At 46.9% G+C, this 20,086-nt stretch overlaps 4 protein-coding genes across 4 annotated transcripts; 2 read left to right on the forward strand and 2 right to left on the reverse strand.

Moving 5' to 3' along the window:
* Positions 1-389: 389 nt before the first annotated feature.
* GUITHDRAFT_114205 (hypothetical protein) lies at positions 390-1,243 on the forward strand (the record flags this gene model as incomplete). The annotated part of the gene is made up of 6 exons (XM_005826632.1): positions 390-512; positions 559-615; positions 825-970; positions 1,014-1,041; positions 1,087-1,158; positions 1,205-1,243. The coding sequence occupies 6 exons, from the start codon at positions 390-392 to the stop codon at positions 1,241-1,243; spliced, it is 465 nt and encodes a 154-aa protein (XP_005826689.1).
* Positions 1,244-2,029: 786 nt separating this feature from the next.
* Positions 2,030-3,344, reverse strand: GUITHDRAFT_76204 (hypothetical protein; the record flags this gene model as incomplete). Its single annotated transcript, XM_005826633.1, has 4 exons — positions 2,030-2,278; positions 2,324-2,558; positions 2,607-2,767; positions 2,796-3,344. Coding segments are annotated over 4 exons (1,194 nt in total), but the record flags the coding sequence as incomplete, so codon positions are not given.
* Positions 3,345-9,744: 6,400 nt separating this feature from the next.
* GUITHDRAFT_114207 (hypothetical protein) lies at positions 9,745-11,552 on the reverse strand (the record flags this gene model as incomplete). The annotated part of the gene is made up of 6 exons (XM_005826634.1): positions 9,745-9,802; positions 10,075-10,238; positions 10,293-10,378; positions 10,436-10,926; positions 10,978-11,042; positions 11,385-11,552. 6 exons carry the CDS (start codon positions 11,550-11,552, stop codon positions 9,745-9,747), a joined length of 1,032 nt encoding a protein of 343 aa, XP_005826691.1.
* Positions 11,553-15,490: 3,938 nt separating this feature from the next.
* Positions 15,491-17,813, forward strand: GUITHDRAFT_114208 (hypothetical protein; the record flags this gene model as incomplete). The annotated part of the gene is made up of 12 exons (XM_005826635.1): positions 15,491-15,533; positions 15,569-15,705; positions 15,757-16,482; positions 16,530-16,537; positions 16,633-16,762; positions 16,816-16,932; positions 16,984-17,108; positions 17,155-17,278; positions 17,330-17,427; positions 17,493-17,556; positions 17,603-17,724; positions 17,780-17,813. 12 exons carry the CDS (start codon positions 15,491-15,493, stop codon positions 17,811-17,813), a joined length of 1,728 nt encoding a protein of 575 aa, XP_005826692.1.
* Between the last annotated feature and the right edge of the window lie 2,273 nt (positions 17,814-20,086).

Genomic DNA, 20,086 nt, shown 5'->3' on the forward strand with positions numbered 1-20,086 from the left:
GGGAAAACTCTTCGTAGCCAGGATTCGCTGCTGCGAGGAACTTGAGCTGTGAAGAACTGGGCATAAAGTCTGTCAGTGCATCCTTCTCCTGCTCCTGCACTTGCTCCTGCTCATGCTCCGGCCCCTGCCCCTGACCCTGCCAGAGCCCCTGAACCTGCCCCTGCCCCAGCCCAAGCCCTTGCCCCTGCCCCTGCCCATGCTCGTGATCCTGCCCCTGCCTCCTGCTCCTGCTCACATGTTCGCTCCATGCTCCTTTCCCTCCGCCCCCCCCCCTCTCTCCCCCTTCCTGACTGTCTCCCATCCCTCCTCCCTCCTGCAAGATCGGCTTGACCTCGTGTAAGCAGGTGATCGACGTAGCAGCGCAGGACCCTCGGGTCAAAGAGGGAGACATGCTGTTCACAGTCTCCGAGGAGGGATCAGCGGCAGACCTCCTCTCCTCCAGGGCCAGCATCGACCGCGTCATCGAGCTGCACCTCTCCGATGCCTCCTCGGAAGCTGAGGCTCAGATCAAGGTGAGAAGCACGCGCATTGCGGCACTGACTGGAGGCTCGGGTGAAGGACGTGGAGGACGCGGTTGCGGCTGTTGATGCTCTGATGGAGGACTCAAGGCACCCGGTGCATATAAACGTTCCTCCTCCCGCCCTGCCCTGTCCTGATCTCCTCTCCTCTTCTCTTCTCTTCTCTTCTCTCCTCTCCTCTCCTCTCCTCTCCTCTCCTCTCTCCTCTCCTCTCCTCTCCTCTCCTCTCCTCTCCTCTCCTCTCCTCTCCTCTCCTCTTCTCTTCTCTTTCCTTCCCATCCTACCTCTCATCTCGCTCTCCTCCAGATTCTCCTCCATTGCACCGCCGGGTCGTCAAGAAGTTGCACCATCGCGTGCCTGTGGCTGATGAAGCGGCAAGGCCTCAGCCTCGTCGACGCCTTCCTCCTCCTCCGCTCCAAGCGCCCCTGCGCCTTCCCCAATTATGGCCTGTGGTACGTCATCTTGCCCTTCGTATCTCGTCTGACGGGCTCGCAGGATTGTCATGCGTGAGCTAGAGAAGAAGGTGCGACCCTCTTGCTCACGGTCTCGTCGGCTGAAGTGCAGACAGTGGCGAGGCAGCTGCAGCTGCTCCCTGGACGATCTGAGTAGCCACGCGGATGTCGAGTTTGTGATGGAGGAGGTGAAAGGGAGGGGGCATGCGCATAGGCACTGACCGACTGGACAAGGGCGATGAAGAGGATGACGGGTCGAGCTGGAGGCTATGATAGGAGGGTCAGTCCCATGACAGAAGAATTCAAACTAGCGGGTAGAATTTCACAAGAGCTGCAACATCAAATCTATGGTAGCAAGTCGAAGTTTAGGGTGCTCGGATCTTGCTCGCCGTCGGTCTGCTGGGAGAACATCACTAAATCGTCAGAGTCCTCCGAATCCTCCTCGTCATCCTCGTCCTCCTCGTCCTCCTCGGTCGACACTTGCTCCACATCTGAGTCATCCTCATCCTCGCTGTAAACCTCCAGCGTATCGCCGCTTTCGTCGTCATGGTCGTGATCCTCTTCGGACTCACTATCGCTCTCACTTTCGCTGTCGTCGAGAGGCTGAGTCATCTGGTCGAGCTCAGAAAACATCCCACGGTCATTCCACATCATCTCCATCTCTTCGTCTTCACTTTCAAACTGTTGACTCTCCTGCTCGACATCCCGTCCGTCCACTGTGGCCTCTCCGGCCAGATGCTTCAACATGTCAGAACAGGAGGAGAGTAGAGGCTCGACTACCTTGGACCCGAACTTCGCCTCTGCCAACTCCATGAACTTGTACGCATGCTTGTGGAGCAGGAAATCGCTCTCGACCTTGTCAGCCGACGAGGCAGAGATCTCATGGCCACCATCCAAAGGGATGTGGAGCTGGGAGGACTTGCGTGAACCCACGTCCCTGTCCTGCACTTCTTCGTCGACGCCCTCGTTCTCCATCGCGCCGTCATGGAATTCCAACCCATCGGAGAACGACAGCAGCTCTGACTCAGCGTCAAACAGGATTTCACTCTGGACGGCAAAGTCGTTGTCTATCGCCGAACAGTTTCGGATGGCGTACAGCAGTTTAGAGTGCATGACCTCCTCGCTCGAGTACTTGGGTAGGTCGATGGCAAAGAAGCAGGTGTGAGCCTCTGGGAGGGATTCATCTCCCCTCCCTGACAGCAGCTCGATCTTCAGACGCAGGTTACTGTTGTTCGGGGGGAGGCGCCTGCGCCCCCAGGCGAACGCCAAGAGGTCCGCACGGTCTGAGTTGGTCATCTTCTCGACCACCTGACGTGAGATTAAGAGACTACTTGCACAACCTCGACATTTCACCTTCCAAAACATGACGGCTACTGGGTTCCTTTCCTTCTCGGGCAAGTTGTGATCGGTGATCTTCCTGAGAGCCTCCACGTTGATCTCGGAGGTGCCGCAGACTTTGGCCTCCAACTCCCTCCAGGTGAAGAGCGAGAAGACAACAGGGGGGACGACCGAGTGCAGCCCCTCCTTCACCGCATTGACTTGCAACTCGAACTCTGACAGCCTGTGCCGTACAACCTCAGCCAGGTACCTGTGGACCAGAGTCACTGACACACAAGTGTTCCGAGTCAAACTCTACTTGTCCTTGTCTTGCCACTGAACGTCAGTATCCCCTCCCCCGGGGATCAAGACGAGATGTCTTCCCATGCTCGACCGGTAGGTCCATGTTATCCCCTTCGCTATCCAGTCTCTTTCTGATGCGCAGCTGGACAAATCCTGTTCATCTACGTCACGCCCGAGCTCATCGCATGCAGCTAAGCTATACTACCTGGTAGTGCGCACGAAAAGCCTCGTCCATGCGAAAAATATCTGAGAGGTTCGCCAGCTCTCCCACTAGTCTCTTCCAAACCAACGACGCCAGGTCCAACTCCAAGAGAGAATTCGTCCTGATAGCCATGCCCATCAGCGAACCTACGAATCGGAACATGCTCAGATGCAACGCGCTTGTTGCGAAGATGTTTGGAATCCACTTGTCTTGATTTTCTCCTATGCACATCCTTTGGTTCGGACATGGCACAAACAACTTGAGGGAACCATTGATGGATTGCAGCTCAGCACAAATCTCCCTGACAGATTCTCGGAACAAACCTCCATGATCGCTACCTCCTTCTCCTTCAAAAGTCGTAATCCAAGCTTGATTGCCGCTGCCGCGCTTCTCAACCGATCTCAGAGTTGCTTTCTTGGATTCTACAGCGTTGAAGACTTGCCAGAACACGGTCAGCTCTCTTTTTCTCTTGTCTGCTGTGCAGATCCCTCTGTTCAGACTGATGGAAGGAACAAGGTGAGGATCCTTGGTCTGATGGATCACCAACCTCATCAAATTCTCCTTGACGCTGGGGAAAATCCTCCCTTTGCTGTAGGCGAGGTAATGTGCAAGGTTGTCTTGACAATCAATCTTGCTCAGATCGATCAGAGATATCGAATCCTTCAAAATCTTGTTGAAGGCTTTCAGCAGGCAGTACCTCGAACGCACCGATGCTCTACTGCAATTCTCCAGTGAGCTCTGTTCCACCTCGTAGGAACTCTGAATATCTCGATGCATTCCATAATCATTTGAAATGTTCATGCCTGGAGAGGAGGGAATCGTTGGAGGTAATTCGGATGGGAATCTCGAGAGCAGACAATAAGTAGATGACACAGTCTCTTCCACATTTTCATTTTCGTCGAACAGATTCTTAGGAGTGATTTCCTTCTTGCTCTTTGGATGGGAGCGATCAGCGACGTATTGGACCAACAGGGTATCCATACAGACATTCCATTGCTTGCAGTCGAAACCCTGATCCCAGTCAAAATACTTCTTCGTGGAACTGTTCCGAAAAGGACACAATACCTGGTTCGAAAAGAGGTACGATTCATGAAATTGAGAGCTTTTTGAGTCTGTTTCTTTCTGCCTCCTCAAGCTATCATCATTCAAAATCTCGCATGTGGCAGAATTATCGGCTAAAGCTGCAAAAGGCACAAAAAATCCTCCGTAAGGAAGTTCAACCCTCGCGACAAGGTCAAGTCGCCTGTCGGGTTCCTTTCCTTCTTTGACGTGTATGTGCAGAATCCTGTTTCGATCTACAGCCAAGCAGACAAATGTACCATTCTTGAATGCTGGGCAAACCGCATCCATTGGTGTGAGCAAAACATTTCCTTCTGAATCGAGTGAAAAAATCTTGCAATTTCCCGTTTCAGGGTTGCTTTGTATCGCAATGGACCAATGTGCTGAATACAGAGGATCTTGATGATGACTTATAATATTGGTCACTCCAATGCACATCTTTGCACCAGATTGATTTTCTACTTCGATGCGAAATGTCATGCGATTAAAGTAATCATCAAAAGGAAAATTTCCTGTAGATCCCAGCCATTCACCTTCCAGAGGAGATTCAAGTCCAAGGACTGCACAATTCTTTGTCACCCGGACTCCAGCTTTGAGATCGGTGTCGTTCCATGTCAAAAATTGATGCCTGTCAGCCCCCAACCTCATTGAGCAATTTTTCAGCCATACTGGAGGATCCGACTCGGCCCTGAAGGCTTTCAATGCCTCAGCCAACAGTCCCAAACTATCCAACATTGCAAGGGAGATACCATATTTCGACTTGCTTAGAGTTTGGACTTGCCGAAAAGTGTGTTTTGAGAGGTCATTCACATTCAAAACTCGTAAGACTGGACATAGCTCTACATCGAAATTGTCTTCATCCGAAGAAGTTGAGAATTTGCCAACGTTCATCTTAGATAGAAAGCCAATCACCGCCTGGCCCTTCTCACCTTGCAAAGTATCAAGCTCATTCGTGTCCGTGGCTATCAAGGCAGTAGTGATGTCATCAGATGAAAAGCCCATTTCACCTAACTGGCGGAGTACTTCTTTTTGATTCGATGTCTTGTTGGTAGAGTTCTTCTTCTGTTTCAGGGCACTCCTCCAAGGGCTCAGATCATTGTGCATACCACTGGAAGAGTCGATCCAGATAAGCAGACCGACGAGGGCCTTGAGCTCAGACGATCGGCGTCGATCTCTGGTATCCAGGCATCCAGGGGGGCTCCGTCCAGAACCTAGCTCTTTTTCCAGCCTAACAATCGCAGAATAATGCAGCTCACGGATCAGTGACTGGGACTGGTGGCTCCAACTAACTTCCAATCCACTTTTCCCACATCGTAAGATTCCTTGCAGGGATTGTATCAAGGAAGTTTGTACGTTCCCGGCTTGTTGAGTGCAAATGGCCATTAAAAGTGTCTCAACGAAGCGATTCAAGTTTGAGTCTATTCCTGGATTCTTTACCCCACAAATCTCAGCGATGTGGGAGCTCAGCCAAATAGCCAGAGACGTGGAATGACGCGATTGAGCTTCAATTTCGTTCTCAGGCATGTGATCCTGTATCCTAACCTTGGTGGGCAACTGCCATGAGACTGCTGAAACTGGAATTCTTCCATTGACTGGGCAGAGAAAATATTTGATCCCCTTCTTCTGAACAATCTGCAGTCCAACCATCTCCTCCAACACTTGGATGCAATAATTGACAAGGTGAGATAGATCTTGAGATAGGCTGGCATCATCTTCAGCAACTGACAAAGAAAACCATCCTCTCAGGGCTTCGTCCAATACCTTAGTGATCTCAAGGTACATGCCCGATGACATGATCCTTCGCGAACGACCATACCCGGGGGGGAAGAAGTAGGAGAGCAACTGAACGATATGCCCGATACTCATAAAGTGGGCACATGATGGCATCCTGAACCTCAGTAGTTCAAGTATAGTCAATCTGGCGAACGTGTGTTCCAGGAACGATTCGCACGACAACAGAAGTTTCCCTTTGTCTCCAGTAGTGAACCACGTAGAATTGGAACTGTCTTCACCCTCAGACCCTTTCGAAGTGTCACCAAACCAGTCATAGGAAAGCGACGAAAGGTTTGAAAACATGTCTTCGTCAATGCTATGCCATTCTTGCATGGTGGAATTTTCCTTAACAAAGCGTTTCAGATGAGCATGATAGCCAGGAGATTCCATCGTTTTCATCTGTTCTTGGATTTCCTCTCCAACTGCTAAGGTCTTTGGAGAGGAAACCCCGTATGCAATTTGTAGAGACAAATTTTCAATCTTAGCAACGATCTTCTCTACTGTAAGCCATGAAGGACTCTGCTTGCTTAAAGTTATATGATCGAACAAACACTTGTCGGCAATTTCAACTTTGATGGCTTTTGTGGACCCAATGGCAAACCTCAAGAAATCTTGCTTTGAGCAGTCAATCTCAACTTTCTGTAATTCACCATTTTTAGTAAACTTGAGAATGCCAGCATCCATATCCAACAGCATTCCAATATGGTCCCCTTCAGCAAATTTAGGCAACTTTGAAATATACTGACCATTCCATTTGCCTTCAATTTTAGTGTCGCCATCGTTTGCCCATGCCCAACTTCCATTTTCATCGCCTAATGACTTTGTCAAAGGATATTCTGGAACAGCACAACCTACTAAGAAATAGCTTGCAGGATCTGTTAAAATCTTTAATTCGATGTAATGAAGTCCAGAACCACGATAAAGCAGCGGGTCGAACATGATGGTTTGACCAACGTTTTTAGTAATTTCGCATTGTCTTCCATTTTCATAGACTTTTGTCTTGGACGATTTATGTTGGGCATCAAAAAGATATTGACTCCTTGAAATCCTTCGGGAAACATAAGGAAGCCCCGACGCAGCCAGTGCAGATCCCACGACCAAATTCATAAGATCCCCATCCATAGACAAAGCTTCCTGGAATTTTCTAAATGTTGTGAATTCCCAAATGCACTTCATAAATCTTGCTTTCAACATAGACAAAAATATTGTCTTTGTGTGAGAGTTAGATTGCTCGTTGCTGTCAAGTGAAGGATGCGGCGAACTGATTCCAGATGAGTCCTTTCCGCATGATAAAATAACCTTACAAGTATCGAAAAAATCCTTTACAAGAGTTTCAGAATGAGGAAACTCATCATTCAGGGCGGCCCCATTCTTGTTGTAAAGGAGAGTATCAAGAATTCCACCCAAAGCCAATATCGATCCCCATCTGATTGCAGTGCAATCTCCTCGATGACAGAACTCTCTGTACTGTTGGAAATGCTCGGAAACGAGCGAGGTAAATTCATCTCTTACATACGGCTTGACCACCAACGAAGCAAAAATTTGTAAAACTTTTCTTCTGAAGGCAAGGCTGGATCGTGGAAGACTCTTCCCATAAGCAAAATATCCTTTCATATCACAACGAAAATTTTGGGGAGGTTGATACCAAGTCACGACAGATGGCTTTGTGTTCCAGGCGTTCACACTCGACTTTGCCTTCATGATCAAGTGCTCTGGTGAAATCTCCGTCAAGAAATCAATGAATTTCCTCAAATTTCGATGGATGAAGTCTTTGTCACAGTCTTCAACAATCGATGATACGATACATTTGATGGATTCAAGTCGAGCCTCCACATCAAGTGATTCTGAGATTGACATCTCCCACAAGGATTCCTGCCAACTCTTGCTCCGTACTTTGGCTCGAAAGAAGCTATCATGACACACGGAATGAACACATGATAGCAAGAATTTCAGCTCTTGGTTTTCTTGTGTACAAAGATCAAGATTCGAGTCTCTTATCTGGCAACCACTCTCGTACTTCTTGGTTTTAACTTTCCAGTGTTTTACAGTCAATTCAACTTGGGGAGCTGCTGAAACTTCGCTTTCCGCTGCCAAATTGATGCAATCATTGCTATCTATGGTCACCCCACATTCAATTTCATTTGAAATCTGTATAGCTGGGGAAGGGACCACTAGAAAAGGTATATCGCCGAGCAGTTTCTCAGAATCTGACAAGAAGATTGGTATTGAATTTCCGCCTGGATAAAATTCCACTCTCAACCAAAGCTCCTTCACAGTCTCCTTTGGGAACGAAATCATTTTCGAGTATTTCAAGCCAGCAATACGAATATCAATCGAAAACTCCAATCCAGCCACGGCTTCACTTGGAGATTCATGCTTTCTGTGCTGTATTTCGAATAGGAGAAATGAATCCGACCAATTTTGTTTGTCACATGGGCCACAAGCACCCCGAAACAGGACAAGACAATGAAAACCTTGAGCACATGTTTCTTCGTTCAGTACCAAACAGATTGTACTTGTTACAATCAATGTATCGAGCCCTTCTAAGGATGGGGAAAAAATCGCAGAGGACGAAGCATTCCTCGCGGCCATAAGTTTGATTCCCTCGTCTGTTACCAGAACTTGACCATCGATCTTCATACTAGCCTGGTTCTCTTTGATGTTAATGAGATCGAGAACTCTTTCTTCTTCAGCCAGCCCCTCCAAAGGTATTCTACTCGGTGAGCCTGAAGATATGAAAACGCCATCATCGGTATTGATCGTCGCAAATGCAAAATATACTGGTCTCTGAAATAATCCGCTTATATCCTTTGAGCCTATGTACTGTCCATTCTTGCTCCATACAACAGTTTCTGGCTCCTTTTCTACAGAAAAGGTGATGTAACAAGATATCAAGTCGCCAAGGCCACAGCAGGTCCCGAAATTCAAGTCGAAATTGGATTGCGAAACTAGGTTGCCATTATTTGCATAATACGCGATAGATTCGCGATTCCAACCCAACATTTGCTTATAGCTGTAGGGTTTGGAAGCGATACCTATCGCGATACATGGGTCCGAGGATGTTGTAACAATTTGCATCTCGACAAAATTGTTGGTAGATGATACCGGCTCATTTGACAAAATTATCCCCTTGATCTCTTCAGAGGATACACAGCGGACAATGCAGTTTGGAGTGACCGTCAGAGAAGAAGAAAAGGGCAAGCTCTTTTCGAGAAACTCACGAGGAACTGGACTTCTATCAACCTTGTACACTTGAAAATTTTGAGAATTCTTGATATCGAAATCATTTGAGATATTTTGCTCTTCATCGAAATAAGATCTGTGAAGTTTGCCCTCCTGTGGAGAATTTGCCGTGAGCAGAACTCCACTCATGTGGAAGTCATTTAGCATGCAACATCGGAAAATCAAAATATGCTTAGACCGAACATCATGATATTCTTGCCCATGCAGCGGACGATTTGGTGAATACAACAGCATCAGCTCTTTCGAACCTTGACATCGAATGGATTTCCCAGCCACAGAGTGTATTTTACCATTCAAAGAAACCGTTCCAGCCAGCACCTTGCACTGCAGGATTTCATCATACTCGGAAGTAAGTCGCATGGATATCGGGAGGATACTTCCACACACAGCTGCGATTTGACCTTCCCAAGATTGAAAATTATTTGTGTTACAAAGCAATTTGTTAAAGTTCAGCCTTTTAACAATCGAAAAGATGTTTGATCCAATTACAGAAGCGATCCTGGCCTTGCATGCTTCATGCAGTTTCCGATTATTCATCCCCACTCCTATCATTAAAGAGCCAAGAAATCTGTTCTTGCATTTCATGACTTCATACGATTGCGACCATGTCTTTGATAGTTGGGAATAAGACGAGGATTGCACAGGAATAAACGACTTCAAATGATCACCATCAAGCATTGAAAGGATGACTTCTAGATCAGCATGATCGTACAATGTAGTTAGAGAAGTTAAAGCAGCAATTCTTATCTGTGGCTGCAGTGACTCATCATTGCCAACATTTAAAAGGAAGGTGACCAAAGAGTAAAACTTTGATCTTACTTCCTGTTCAGCTTGTAGGCCGCTTGAACAGATGCCAGAGAGGTAATGAGCGTTCGCATTAGGTGCATATGCAAGCAAACACAGGGCGTCCGAGCTCAATGATGACTTCTGGGAAACTGCAAGCAAATCAATCAAGGCTGCCAAGCCATTTTCGGACTCTTTTGCCTTTTGCTTTCTTTTCTGGAGTGAAACTGAAATAGTTTCTGGATCGATGTCATCCTTCAAAAATTCAAAGACAGCTCCGATGGTGAGTTTCAGCTCAACCGGAAGATCTTTCATTCCTGTAATTGATTTATGGCCAATGTGCTCATCATTTTGCAAATGCACGAGTCTTTTGAGCTCATGGTCAAGAGATGTCATTGGAGGCAGGTTCAACAAAAGTTCGCACCTCTTTAGAATAGGAGAACAGAATTTATCCCATCCATTGTCGTTCTCTTCAATCAAAGCAGATTGGTTGTAAAAATCCTTGGTTTGCATTACATGCCGACGAATGTTTCTGGCTGCAATGGATGCGCATCTACAACACAATTCGACTTGATTCGATGGGCTGTTCTGAGTCACTGAGCTCTCTACAACATCCAACAATTGTAGGTGATAAAGCATTACCACTATGATGGACCGCTCTAGTCTGTCCAGTTCTGTTGACAATCTGACTCCAATTCTAGGTTGTAACATTTGAAAGTAAACGTCATCTGTACAACCATCCAGAAAAGCAATTGAATTCAATGCATCATTTCTTACAGATTCACCCTGCGCGAAGAGAAGAGAATTGAGCCATTTGTTGCAAAGCTGCTCTTCCTCACTCTCATTATTTCCACGAAAAAGCAAGAGCGCATGCCTCACTGCCAATGCGTTGATTTCTTTGGTGAACTCATACAACCAATGCGTTTCCAGTGGAACCAGCTCTGATTTTCTTTGCTTCATTGGTTTCTTACATGCATGACTAATTTCCAATCGCATCTTTCCATATTGCAGCAATTTATCTGAAACTTTGTTGCCAAATTCAATGCTGAAAAGGTGCCCAATACCGGAGCTCATTCCTTTGTTGATCATTCCAAAAATCTCCTCTCCATTCTTTTCCTTGTCAAAAACATGCAGTTCTCGGATGGATCCGCAGAAAAAGTCGTCTGGACTGGAATCACTGGCCGTTCCGATCCTTAAAAGATTCAATGGGAACGAAATAGGGATCTGTCCAGATTCAACACCATTGATAAACAAAGTCATCTTGCCCATCTGGCAACTGATTGAAACGCAAATCCACATTCCAATCTTGCACGAAACATCAGAACACCAGTAAAACTTGTTGTTTGGCGTTTCCAAAATCCTTATAGTGCCTCGACAATTTCGCTCATCGAGCTGTAGGCAGAAATGTGAGGTTGACAGAACAGTTGAAGCCACACAATTGGGCGGCGATAGCTCTCGCTTCAGGATGATATGAAGGGACCAGCAGTCAAATATGATTGATGGTTGAGATATGCGGTAATAGAATTCTGGACTAGTAAATCTCAATCCCTGTAGACAAAATGAATTGAAGTGTCGACCATCATATGTCATAAGATCTTGAAAATGTGAACAAATTTCCTGAAGAGAGTATACACATTTCACAACACTTTGAAACAAAGAGCTACTCGTTGGTAAACAGCTTAAGTGAGATGATGCGTTTAACAGCTTGGCCATAAGTGGTAAGAAATGTGTTACTTTGCTATCGTCTGCATACAACAACCTCTGGTTCATGAGGGACCAGAAGATCTGCTTGAGAACAGCTGTATCCTCGTCTTGCTTCTGAACCTTCCCAGCGAACCAGTCCAGAAATTCATGAAACTTCAAATAAATTTGTTCAAGAACTGCAAGATTGAATGGTAACATTAGAATATTTGGAGAATCTTGACAAGCAGAATAAAGCATATTTACATATGTGCCAACGAATCTGCACAAAACCTCAGAATAGTCATATGCAGGTTGAATAGTCGCTGTAGGCGATTTATATTCACGAGAAATTGTCACGTTATGGGCAGAAAATGGGAAATACACGAATGGATAAACTTTTCCATTCACATTCTGCAAAGAGCCAATATACAAATTGTTCTTGTAGAAGTCCAATTTTCCACAAAACAAATCAAGATGAATACCTACAACATCCTTGTCTTCGACCCGTACAGAACAAGTTTCTTGTTTGGATCTTTCCGATAGTGTATTCGGAAACTCAAAATGCCATGAATTTGAGGTTTGCTCAGGATCGGACGAACGACAGTAGCCAATTCTAACATTCGATGGCGTCCCATCAATCTTAACATACCAGCTATGGACTCCACTTACAAATCCAACAGAACCAAAGATGAACCCTGCATTCATTCCATTCGATTTTTTGACTATCATCTTTGTCTCATCCAGAGAAATATTCTTCGAAGATTCAAGATCCCAGTACCAGAAAGTATCTTCTTCACCTACCGGCCTCATATGTCTAGAATGACGCTTTTCCAAAGTTGCATAATCAGGTGTTTCCAAAACATCATGAAGATCATCGAAATATTCCGATACAAAAGTGTTGAAAACATTTGTCGCTTTCTGCAGAGTAGCAGGTATTGTACGTGAGCAATCTACTTCCAAGCTTTGTTCCGGGACGTCACCGAAGATCAACTTCCATAAATACGAACAATGCGAAATTCTTCTCATTAGGAGTATCTGAGTATTCTTGATCATTTGTGAATTTGATTGTGATCGATTTCTTCCATTTTGTTGTAGGCCCTGAAGCAAGCATCAGCAAAAGGATAAACGTTTCGCCAATTAACAATTCATGAGACACAAGTTTACCTGGAGAGCATCCAAAAGTTCATCAATTTGTGAATATATCACAGGGACCCCATAAGAAAAAGCATCCATCGCAACATTCACTACAGTTTCATCCTTGCTTAAAGGTTGGATTTCAGGCAGATTGTGATTTCTCCCGAAGATTATGGTTTCCAAGATCTCTTTCACCTCACCAACATGATTCATCACATCTTTTGATTCTAAGATGCCATTCTTGTTCAGATTTGCAAGCATCCAGTTCAAATTGACTTTCAATATGCTCAGCCAAGATATCAAAGACAAAATCTTGGCTTCATGTTCAAGGTTTAGTACGTCCTCGGAGGAAATATCACAATCTCCCATCATTTCGTCAGAGTGAACATAGAAAAGGTTTCGAAACCTAGATAAGTGATAGGGTCAGAGGCTGAAGACAGCACAATTAATCAAACTTACAATGCCGTCAAATTCTTCAGCGCTTCATTGCCGAAAATTACGTGTGCTGGTACAATGTTTGGTTGCACGCTCTGATTTGTTCCATCGTGAAATCTCAAACGACGAGCCAAACCCATCATAGGAAGTATCATAGCAGCTCCTGCAATGTGTTTTGAAAGCAGGGGGGCATGTCGTAGAAGTGATTCAACCTGCAAAAAAACATTCAGATACTTCAGGGGTCTGTGACAGTTACCTTATCGAGAAAGGCGTCAGCTCGAGCTCTTAATTCAATTTCAAATGCGAATTCCTTCTCCAGGCCTTCTCGGATAGAAGCAGGTGTAGGGAAATTTGAAAGCAAAGTGTCTTGTGAAGGAAAAAATAATTGCTTTAGTATATCATGAGCACTGTCGTCTTCTTGCTTTTCATAACAGGTCCATGCCTGGAAAAAATCACACTTTGAATTTAATGGATGCCATGGGATACCTTTGAGACTTCTGTATCTTTTGTAAAGATACCGAAAGAGTGTAACATCGATTTCATTCGTCTAAACCAAGTTTTGCGAACATGATCGTCCGACCCAAACGGAGGAAGGAAGCTACAATTGACTTGTAAGAACTCTACATTGCAGACAGAAATCACATACCAGATCATCTTAATCTTTCGATTCTTGCTCTTGGGCGTTTTAAGGGGGCTGTTGTCTTCCCGCATGAGAGAAATATTCCGCAAGCTTTGTACGTGACGCAATTGCAGCAAACTAGCAATGGAGGTGAGCCACATAACCTTCAACAGGACAAAATGATGTCACCTTGGGTATGCTTGAATTAGTGTGAGAAATGATTGATTGATCTCTAGATAGCCCAAAGCCATCATCAAGTGTACCAACGAATCCATGGCTTGCTCCACCATGACATCTGAAGTACTTAGACTGCTCATTTCGTTGTTCAAGGTGTCGACTAGAAACCCGTTCAACCGTCTAAGGTTGTTTAAAGGTAGAGTCGGTAGGTCACGCAAGGACAGCGGTGGCACTGCCCTCAACGATAGCGATAGAGTTTGCAGCATGACCTGTTTGTATGTTGAATCTCGCTCCAAGATATGAAAGAAGGTTGCTAGGCCGGTCTCAAGGAATACACGTGTCAAGATCTCCTCGCTGCTTTTTCCCACAAGCGAATCATCAGCTGGAGATTCATCTTGCTGAGAAGAACCCTGTGGCTTTGAGGCCAGCCGTCCAAGAAGAATCAGGCCCGCATTGAACTTTGAGTCCGAGGACACATGTAGATTGCTCTCGTGGGCTCGAGATCTGATGAATTTTGATTGCTGGAAGTAATATTTACATGCTGTTAGAACTTTGTGAAGATGATTTTGATTGTCGTGAGGTGTAGGAAGAGCATTCATCTTGGTGAGAACGACGACGTTCCTGTACACACCCTAGAAAAGAGCTCCTCGCTCGTTCCCCCTCCTCCTTGAGCAATATCACCCTCGCCTCCTCCTTTCTCCTCCTGTTTCGATGTCTCACAGATATCCTTCTCCTCGGTCCTCCTCAACCCTCTCGCGTGCTCTCTGCTGTTCCCCTCAGGTCTCCCAGTCCATTCCCCTCCTTCCCGCCATTGCAGGGCAGATGTCCACAAACCACCCCACCCCCTACCCCCAAAATCCCTTTCCATCACCCTTCCCATGATTCCAGAAGGTTATGAGCTTCTTGGTGTGAACCTGGGGGGTCAAGGGGTGGTATCGATATGTAAATTTTTCGGAATACCTGGGGTGGGGTAGTAATCATCAGCGAGCTACAGGGGTACAGGTAAGAATCCATGGGGGTAGGGTGGGTAGGTGGGACTGTCGAGCGAGGCGATGCTGGGTCGACCGCAGACGGGGGTGGATGGAAGGGAGGAGGAAGGAGAGGGAGAAGAGGGAAGAGGAGGACAGGATCAGCTCCAGATACATGATCTTACACGAGATGAGGGGGGAGAGGAGGAGGCAAGAGAGATTCGGGGAGGTAAAGCCGAAACAGGACGAATCGACTTCGTTGCCAACATTCACGCTCTAGACGAAGATAGCAGAGACGATGTCTCGCACGAAGTAGACCATGCTCGAAACTTGAGCACCGACAATGAATATGCAGCTCCCGACGCCACATGCAGGAAAGTTGACATCTCGACGAACGCATCAGGTAGGAGCTTTGTTATTGTGATTGGACGCAGTTCATTCACTGACTCGCGTGTCCCGGTGAGCAGCTATTATGCATCTTTGGGATACTCACAATGACGAACAAGCTGGAATGGATATTCCTGCAAGGCAGCATGGACTGAACGATGATGCCTTGTTGCATTCATCTCCGATTTACTTTCACTCAAACAATGCGGATTTGACGCCGGAACCGGCTTCACAGCGAGTAGACGGTGATGAGGAGCTTCAAACTGCACAGGGGGATGGCATAGCAGTGCATCGAACCGAGTCGAACGAGTCAGATGATTCTGCGAGTAATCAAGTATTTATGGGCGAGGACTCTCGAACAGGTAGCATGGGGTTTGCGAATGGCAGGGACATGGGCGAGGGGTGGTGGATGCGAGGCTGGACAACGGAGAATTCCAATGGATCTTTGCCCAGTGATCATACGAGTGGAGATGTGTCGGGGTCTGAAAGGCGCACCCCTGATGTACCTGTTTCAGAGACAGCTGATGAGAGTTCGGAGCGAGGCTTTTTTGATACTGGTCGCGCAAGGATTGACAGGAGGCGGAGGATTCCACCAAGGCTTCCCACGAGAAGGTTGAATGCTTGGAGCAGATGGCAAAGGACTCTCAGCAAGGTATGAAAGGATCGTGGTGGCTGATAGAATATCCTCATTAACTCGCTACAGGTGATGGAAGTGTTCTTCATGTTGTTGGGAATCTGGCTACTTGCTCTGCTGGTCTTGCTGCATGTCAATTTTGTCGGACAGAACAAGTGTCTTCCCACTAAGCTGATCAATGATCTTCAACCTGAGATCCTCGAGATCCGTGTTGTGGGACTTTGGTCACGTCTCGCACAGCACTTGAAGCTTGAGATGATGAATCAAGTGATAACGATGCAACGTAACTCTCCGACACCAGAGGACTCGGGACTCGCAGCAAACATGCCAACCAGAAAGCACTCTATACTCAGTACGACTGCAGCCCAAGCGCAGAGCAATGCGCCGAGAACGAACAAAGGTTTCGGTGTAGTTCAGGAACGATGGAAGGCGTTCACTGCAAGGTTGTTTGGAAGATCGGATGCCAACAACTCCACAGAAGTAGATCTTGTCAGCCAGATCTTCAGAGAGGACCACAGAGCACTCGGTGAAGCATTCAAAAAAGCTCCAGGGGAGGGGATCTTTCGTCATAAAGAAAAGATCGAGACTTCTTGGCCCTTGGAAGCCGATCCGAATGAATCAAGACAGAAGTTCGATGTCACCATTGCCCCGAGGCAAATCAGCTTCGTCGCGCGGGTAGAAGAAGACCGGATTGTAGATGCGGCAGCGAGTGGAGCTGCATTACTGCGGGATCTCACGCATGATGATGCACTTCTCATCGCCATTGCTCTAGACGAGCTCGAGGATTTGATGCAGGTTACGACTTGACGTGTCTCAGTCGTGGTCTGAGAAATATCAATCAGGTTCCCGTGTACGTGTTCAGTAGGGAGAAGGGGCTGCTTCTACTTTCAACCAGGCATACCTTGACATGCTGATCCAGACGAGAGTTGTGAATTACCCTTGCAGATCTCTCAAATCCCACAATGCGTCGCGGTTGAACCTTACTCTCTCTTCGACGGACCCTTGCTTTGGAGCTGGGATTGTAAGCTGGTCATTGGAATACCTCATCGGATATGATACCGTCATCCTGAACCAGGTGACGCATCTTTTTGCTTGGAGCGGACGAGTGACTGCTCTGGCCCTATGCAGCTGCTCTCCATCGCTAGGTACCCGATCAACGGGGCTGTGGGTGGTTGGGTGCATGTGATGCACATGAATGACCTTTACAACCTCAACTTCCAGCTGAAGCCCAACGGCGTGTGGGAGGTGAGCCAGGATGCCGAAGTGTAGGCGAGCCTTGTGATGGAATTCGTTCAGATTGCCCTGCACAAACTCAGAGCAGTATTTAACACTCTCTTCCTGGTCGTGGCCACAACAGCCTTGGTCACCTTCACGTTGAAGGAGACTCGCTTGCGGATCTTGAGATTCACGCTCCAGCTGAGGTGAGATGAGACCCCTGATGCGAGATGTACACTCAAGGGTGGCAAGGTTTCAACATCGCCATGGTGGAACCTTCGTCCCGTTGCTCTTCAATCACTTGTTCGAGTCTTTGGCGTTTGTGCCCATCATGATCGGAGTTTTGATGTTCCTCTTCGAATTCTTTGAGGACCAGGTCGATGAAGGAGGCCTGCCCATGGCTCAAGACTGACAGTTGTCCTGAAAGATGCTTGCCTTCATGGTGTTCAGCTTGGTGTGGATTGGCGAGATCTATTGCCTGATGAGAGTTCGTGGAAACCCATCGATGTACAAATTCCCAACTTTGTAAGTCCCGAGATTTCTCACTGGATATCGTGAGTTCCCGTCGCTGACTCTGGTGTTATTTCAAGATTCTTGATGCTTTTCTCCTTGTTTCTCATCTACGTTTATTCTTTCCCTCTGGGGTTCACCTACGTAGCACGACGCCTCCCCTCCTCTTGTCGTTGATCGTCACGTGCAGGTGGCCTTCTCCGTCTGGGTCTCTTGGACGATGGCGGCGATGTTCTTCTTCCTCAACAGATTCTACCAGCCTGAACGATACTCACTCGCTAACAGGACGTTGCCCACCGCCACTGTCCTCAGGTCTTTTACATCGACTTGCTCCCCTCTATTTTCTTCTCTAACGTTATGATTGCAGCGTGCGAATGACAACCAACTCCTTCATGCTGTAGGCCCCAACGTAGCTCCATCAGTCACTGTTACACCGCCGGAAGCAACGTTGATCCCTGAACCCCCATTGTACTGCACACTGGCAACGGATTACTCCACTGAGCGATGCGGCCCAGCGGCCGCAAGTTCCAGCGGAGGCCCCGGAGTCCGGCGGGCCCGGGGCCTGTGGCAAGTCGCGGCGCTGAGGCGGCCTCTACTAGAAGTGACGGACTTTCAATTCAAGTGTTGAAAGCGCTGCGGTCAGGAGCCGCAGCTTGTAATATATCAGTATTCAACAGCAAACGCCGGCGGCGTCGTCATTCCGAAGTTCTCAGTGGCCGTTCGTGAATTTGTGCCCACTGAGCAGATCGTGAGCCTGACCCGCCGGGTACCCGGTGACCGGTCGGGCCCGGGCGGGCCCGTGTAAGGAAATTAGCAATCAAAAGTTGTCCGCGCGACGTAGTGTATAACCGTTTCTACGTGTCTTCTATTTGTAACGGAAGGTATCGGGGGATGGGAAAAAGCGGGGGTAGAGATTATTAGCCTAGGGGGTAGGGATTTGAGGTAGTCGGGGGTACCATGACTGGTAGACATTACGGAAATTGGGGAGGGTACAGTGCGGTTAGGGGTAGTAGACAGCCGCCAAGGCGTAAAGGGTGGAGCAGGGTGGGGTGGCTCTAACAAACACGGGAGCAGGTAAGCATATCGATGTAAGTGCATCAAAAAGAGGGTAGGGTGATATACCCCACGGGGTAGCCTTCGGATCTTCTGCTGACGCTACACCCCACCCCCTCATTCATCAATCCTCCTTACCCCTACCCCTTGGAGATTTTATGTCACCCCTACCCCTATATATGGCTTTCCTCCTTTATGGAACCCCTGGATTCACCCTGATTTCACCCTCTGCTGAAGGACCTCTTTCTAACCCCTACCCCCATTATGCGATCAACTAGAAATATTTTATAGGAGAACCGGGAGAACCTTCGTTTTTTTACCAGCCCTGCATCACAGATTTTGTGGGTGGGGGTGAACAGCAGGTAATATTTGAATGTTCCATCTAAAATTTATGAAAAAATCCTTTAAACATTTCAATTTAAACACAACAATTTGGATAATTGTTTGCAATAATTTGGAAGGAGCGATCAAACGGAGTCTGAGTACGGCCCGATCGAGATTTTGTTGGAGGATTTGATTGTTTTTGTACTGGGGGTTTATCATGCACTGTGAAAATCAATAATTGAAATTATACTTGAAAACTATTCAGCTTTTATTCAATTATATTGAAGGATTCATGAAATATTCAACATATTTTATTGTTGTGTAGGAAGAATCTGACCCAACTTGGAAAAACTGAGAGACTTTCTCTACCGTCGGACAACAAGTACTGATAATTGATGATTATATAATTTTTCTGTACCAAATTCTGCAACTCAGTACTTCTTTTCCGGTACGAAACCATGTTGTCTAAATTTGTTTTAAAGTTCTCCCACCCCTTTTGTTGCTGTCATCCTGTAACCCCCTACCCCCACTTTTTGGCCACTGGGATCCCCCGGTTTCCCACTAGGGTGGTATCGCCCACCCCGGTTTTCGTAAATCACTACCCCCTGTATCCCCTGGCCTTGACCGACGCAAACAGACCCCACCCTCCTATTTTCATAGATCGTGCACTACCTACCCATGTTTTTGAAAAGGTTCTCTAAGATGTGAAATATGACTAAGTTGGCAATTTGTAAACGATAAAATACTTTGAATATACGCCAACTTTATTTAGTATGTCCGTTCCGATAGAGTACCCCTACCCTTACCATTAGCTGCTCAGCACATACCCCCACCCCATGAATCAAAACCACCCCCCTACATAATACATACCGCAACCTTGAAATGCTGATCCCGTTTGTCGCGAACGTTCGCCGACATTCTTGTTACACTTACTCACTTGTTACCACCGTATTACTCTCCTTACTCGTTTCACTCTCTCCTCCTCTCGTTTTCTCAACTCGATCTCCAGCATCAAGTACTCCTTTCTCATCCAATCCTCCCAACGACCCCCATTTCGTTTCGCTCACCACTGCATTGAGCTATTGCATGTTGACCTACTCCAGGCTCCTTTCCCGAAGCAAACTCTCCGCCTTTCCTCTTTCATCGTCTTGTATCTCGATTCCTTGCACTTGTTTTCTTCTGCCTCTGTTTCTTTCTTTGTTCGAGCAAACACCATTGCTAAAAACCGTGGCCGCGTGTCTTTGCTGCGTTTTCGAAACCAAGATTTCTGCTATACAACATGTAGGATAAGTTGTGG

Source organism: Guillardia theta (assembly GCF_000315625.1).
Source record: "Guillardia theta CCMP2712 unplaced genomic scaffold GUITHscaffold_73, whole genome shotgun sequence".
NCBI classification, from domain to species: domain Eukaryota; class Cryptophyceae; order Pyrenomonadales; family Geminigeraceae; genus Guillardia; species Guillardia theta.